This window comes from Zingiber officinale, chromosome 6A (assembly GCF_018446385.1).
Source record: "Zingiber officinale cultivar Zhangliang chromosome 6A, Zo_v1.1, whole genome shotgun sequence".
In the NCBI taxonomy this organism is placed as follows: Eukaryota; Viridiplantae; Streptophyta; class Magnoliopsida; order Zingiberales; family Zingiberaceae; genus Zingiber; species Zingiber officinale.
The window spans coordinates 64,688,796-64,694,238 of NC_055997.1; the positions used below are offsets into that span (position 1 = coordinate 64,688,796).

At 38.9% G+C, this 5,443-nt stretch overlaps 1 protein-coding gene across 1 annotated transcript; it reads left to right on the top strand.

Annotated features, from left to right (window-relative positions):
* Positions 1-2,843: 2,843 nt before the first annotated feature.
* LOC121994017 (protein ACCELERATED CELL DEATH 6-like) lies at positions 2,844-5,129 on the top strand. Its single transcript, XM_042548213.1, has 3 exons — positions 2,844-3,494; positions 3,589-4,124; positions 4,268-5,129. Exons 1-3 carry the CDS (start codon positions 2,930-2,932, stop codon positions 4,982-4,984), a joined length of 1,818 nt encoding a protein of 605 aa, XP_042404147.1. The 5' UTR covers positions 2,844-2,929; the 3' UTR covers positions 4,985-5,129.
* The last annotated feature ends 314 nt before the right edge of the window (positions 5,130-5,443 follow it).

Below are 5,443 nucleotides of genomic sequence, written 5' to 3' on the forward strand. Positions count from 1 at the left end.
GGCAGAAAGGAAATGCAGTCCCAGTAATATTTGATACTGGAAGCTCGTACACTTACTTTCCTGATGAAGCATATTGGAAGCTAACCGCTTATGTAAGTCATAAGAAAAAAAGGAAATTCCAGAGTACATTTCTTCAGTATCATCAATATTTACCATGTGAATTTCACAAACACGCAGCTCCAGTCGATGTCCAATAACTTCATCCAAGATGCCTCTGATCTTACAATGCCAATATGTTTGCGTGCCGAATTTCCTATCAGGTGATCTCTTATTAACTATCTTAACCATTTTCTCACAATGCTTTTGAGTGTACTATGTTTCTGCTTTTCTACATTTTGTAAAATGTTCTTGAAAATTCATATATGGAAATTTTCATCTTGTCTCATAAAATAAAACACCTGAGCACCGAGTGTCTGATAAGGTTCATCATATTTACAGGTCTTTTAAAGATGTGAAGCAATTCTTTAAAAATTAAACCATTAACCCTGCAATTGGAAAAGAAATGGTGGACCATGTCAAAATCATTCACTATTCAACCTGAAGGTTACCTAGTAATCAGCGCATGTCTCCTCACATCTTCTTTCGGGAATTTGACAACATATTACAAGGAGTTTGCTAGCTATCAAAACTCCAACCTCTATTCGGAACATGGTCAGAGGAAGCCAAGGTAGAATTTGGACGAGTTAGGTTCAGGTCAAGTGGGCTTGTCTAAACTGAGTCTAGTTCAGCTGAATTGGGTGAGAATGTTCGATTTGCCAGATGCTTGAACTGACTGGTTCGGTCGAATAAATGAGGACAACCTGTATTTGTAGCTGAGCTCTATTTGAGCTTAAAAAACTTTTTAATAAATGAGGCTTAAGTATTTCTGATCTAAAACCACGCTCTATATATTTCCCTTCAGCGGAAGCATTAAGCCCCTTTTAACAATTACAAATCTAATTTATTTATACTAAATAATTATTGATACGCAAAGAAAATTAATTAAAAAGAAATAAAATAATTATTTGACGAATTACATTTAGAAGATTTTTTTTCCGTTAAGAATCGAAGTATTTTGAAAGATGGTAAAAACTATTAGGGGGCATTTTAAAAACCATCCAATTAAATATAAAGTTTTGGTATTATTTTAAAATATCAATAATTATGCTTTAAGAATGTGAACAAAGAAAATGGGTTGAGACCATATGTTGAAATTATGCAAAAAAAAAAAAAAAAATGTTAAATTATATTAATTAAATTAATTCTATAAATTTATACACATCATCTCATCTATACTTAATATCTCATTGATTGTCCTTGTAGCATAGTACAGCTGGGGGCGTATAATTTCGTAGTCGAGAGGTCCAGGGTTCGATTCTCAGGGTGTTATTATCTGGGGTTAGCATCCCGGCCATACGCTTTCAGCTGTGTACCTACATTTATCTCCATCCATATCCGTGGGACCGGCTCTAGGGGAGCCGCTGATGTGACGTTTCCATATTTTTTTAATATCTCATTGGTTATAGAATATATCTCCTAGTTCTTTTTTTGGTCGGATCGTGGCCGTAATCTTATCATAATTAGTTATGATCCCTTCATATATTCACCATTCCCTCCAAGTTATAGTTTGATTCGGAGCCGCACGGAGGTCGCCCGAAGGCCACTAATGATGGACAAGTGGCTAGATTATTAGGCGTTGAGCTAAACTATAACTTAGAGGGGACGATGAATTCAAAAAGAGGTTACAACTAATTATAACTAGATTATAATCACGATTTAATCATAATTATAAATGATTTATTCCCTAATAAATAAGAAAAACACCCAGAAAACTGCTCCCATTAGTCTTTTGTTTAAAATCAAGTTGTATACAAAAGTCCAGTTCGGAACCGCGTCGGCGGTTGCCCAATTTGACAATTGAGATGAAAGGCGTCGCATCTGAGATTTCCCATTGGTGTCTTTTTCAAAATCAAGTTCTACACAAAAGTCGAGTTCTGAACCGCGTCGCCTGTTGTCGATTTAACAATTGAGGTGAATTTAAGATAAGTTTAATTACACTTTTATCTACCATCCCAATTTATTAAAATTGCCGGTTAAAATGTTAATCAGTAAATTAGTTTTTTATTCATTAAAATTACTGGCCATAATTTTAGTGGGTAATTTTATCAAATTTCAATGGCAAAAATTTTAAAATAAAAATCCTCTTAAATCAAAATTTTCAATGTGTTTTTAGAAAAAATATAAACTAAATTCGACCAATAAATATTTTTAATTTGCTGACTAAAGTTATTTTTTTTATTTTACAAACTAAAATTTATTTAGGAGTAAGTTTAATTTTTTTTATCAGCTAAACTTATTATGATTGAAAAAATTACAATGATAATTCCAATTGTTTATAATGCAAGTGTTTAAGATGGAAGTTTCATTGATTAATTCGAGAGATAGAAGATTTCTTCCTAATTTAGCTATTAAAATATTATTTTTTAAATTTTTTTTATATTGATACTGAGGATATATTTATTAAGTTATCTAACTTATTGATTGATTAACAATCACCTTAAATTCTTCCCTTTGATAAATAAATTAATCTTTTATACTCACCTCCATCACGTACTATCAATCTTTTAATTAATGGATCCAATAACTGGATACCTAATTCCAATTTTTTTTAAAAAAATCATAAATTAGATTCGAGGAAATTATGTCTAAGACAAAAGAAAGCATGCATCTTCATCGTTTGAAGAATGGTGGATGCAAACAACCTCTGTTCCCCTTCGTGGAAAGTTCCCTGCGCAAGACTTGCACGTAACTTCGGGCAAAGGGACTCTATATACATATGTGGAGGATAGATCAACGATATGCCAAAGTTGTAATCTCGAGCAAAGATTATAGTGTAAAATGGAAAAGAGGCTAGGGAGGGAGGGATGAGCATTGAGCAACGATTGATATCATGGACCCGAAATTGTGGGAGGCAGCAACCTCCGGAGATGCAGAATACATTGAAAAGAAAAAGAATCTCCTTGGCCAAGTTACCATCGATGGCAACTCGGCGCTGCACATCGCCGCAAAGTGCGGCTTTGAGGAGCTCGCCAGGCTAGTGAGCAGGGCGCGGCCTTCCCTCCTCACGTCGCAAAACAAGAGTGGAGATACACCCCTGCACTTGGCGTCGGCCGCTGGCCATCTCAGTATCGTGACCCTTTTGATCAACCACCGGCCGTCATCTATCGGTGTTGAGGAAGACGTGACGCGGATGGCCATCATTGCCAACAAAATCGGGAACACCGCCCTACATGCGGCGACCGTCGGTGGTCATCTCTCGGTTGTGAAACTGCTTCTGTCGGCGGCTCCGGAACTGGCGATCATGACCAACGGAGCTGGGGTTTCTGCGCTCTACATGGCGGCCGAGAGGGGATTGCTAGGGATTGTGAGGAACATACTGATGTTCTCTCCCGCAGTCTCGCACGTAGGGCCCTGTGGTCAGACGGCGCTACATGCTGCTGTTCTTAGAAGCGACAGTGAGTTACAAATTAATTCCCACCTCGAAGTTTGATAAATTTACGTACCTTCACTGAAATTAAGCAAGATTTCCCACTTGTCCCTTCTTGACAGAAATATCAATGGCGATAATAGAAAAGAATCGTTCGTATCTGAAACATCAAGATGCCTCCCAAAGTACTCCTCTTCACTTTGCAGCGGCCAGTGGAGATGCTGACATGCTGGGGTTGCTTCTGCAACAAGATGCCTCGGCAGGTTACATGCAGGACGAAGAAGGTTTCGCCATCATCCACATCGCAGCAAGTGTAGGCAACCTGAACATGATCAAGAAGATATTGGCGCATTGCCCTGATGCACGGGAACAGAAGAACAACAGAGGAAGCAACTTTATTCATGTGGCCGTCGAGAAGAAGAATCTAAACCTGGTGAAGTACGTTCTCAGTTCTTCCTCCTCTGCCAAAGAGCTCCTCAATGAACAAGACCGTGAAGGAAACACGCCTTTGCATCTCGCGGTCCTTGCGAGGGATCGGAAAATGATTCGAATGTTGTTATCCAGTCGAATCGTGGACCCTGCCCTCACGAACAATTCGGGTTTCACACCGATCGACGTTGCTTCCTCAAAAGTCAGAATAGAAGTCAGCCTTCGGATGGTAAGGGTTCATCATTGCATTTCATATGCGATTCACATTGTTTGAATTTCAATTTGTATGAGTTTTCTCCTTCAAATATCATTCAGTTTCAGATTTAAGTTTGCTTTGTCTGATTGAATCCAACATTTTCTTTGGCTTTGCAGTATAACATCATGACAGATTTAATCTCATACGGCTCGCGTTTCAGTCCACAGCGAGTCGATCACTTAAGAAACCACTTGCAGAGAAAGCAAGATGATGAAATAAATCGATATCGAGCATTGGCCAATAACCTGGCTGTTATTGCGGTGCTCATTGCGACAGTCACCTTTGCAGCTGCATTCACCTTACCGGGAGGATACAACAGCAATGCTGGACCAGATGAAGGAATGGCCATCTTATCGAGCAGAGCTTCCTTCAAAGCATTCATGATCTCAGACACCTTAGCCATGGCCAGCTCCATCACAGTAGCACTCGTTCTGATCTACTCTGGTTCTCTAGATCATGATGTCCGATTGCAGTCCCTTATGACCGCAATCAAGCTATTGTGGGTTGCAGTCGGTGCCATGAGTGTGGCATTCGTCACTGGTGTGTACGCTGTCGTTGAGCGCGACATCAAGTGGATTGCGGTTCTTGTCGCCCTAATAGTTTGCAGTGTCCCTTTAGTTGCCTTTATCATTACTTATCGGCATTCAGCAGACTACTTGAGCATGGTGAAGACACAGTTAATCCCCTCATTTGGCCACACGGAGGAGCAGATGGATTTAGATGAGTTCAAGGACGGTACAGCCAATAAAAGGATACAAATGAAATTTGTTGAATCTCATAGAGTTGATGTCATGGACTTTAGAACACCAGAGTCATCGGAGGCAGCTACATGAGGATCAAATTGTTTTAAGATTTCTTTATTTCTTTTGGAAAAATAATATGTTATCAGATAATGATGCTTATAAGACTTTTGTGTATGTTCATTGTGTATAGATATACGACTTTCTGTATGCTTATTATGCATAGATATAATTATAATCCCAGCTAATCTTATTAATTATTTTTAGGAGTGATGGGTGTGATTCTATAGAAATTTTCTATTAGTTATCAGGATAAATCGGGAAGCACATACGGTGGCTAACATAGAAACCCAGCATCCTTTGGTTGCGCTCTCCATTTGGAGAAAAAATTCCTGTAAATACGTCATAGCTAGGGATCGAAACGCGAGTATCTGGGTGACAATCTGGATATCCTATCGCGACACCATAGCCCTGGGGACTCAATGTGCTTAGATATAGTCCTTTCAACCATTCGCCCCAAGGCAATGGTGCCCGATGTCTTTTTATTTTCTA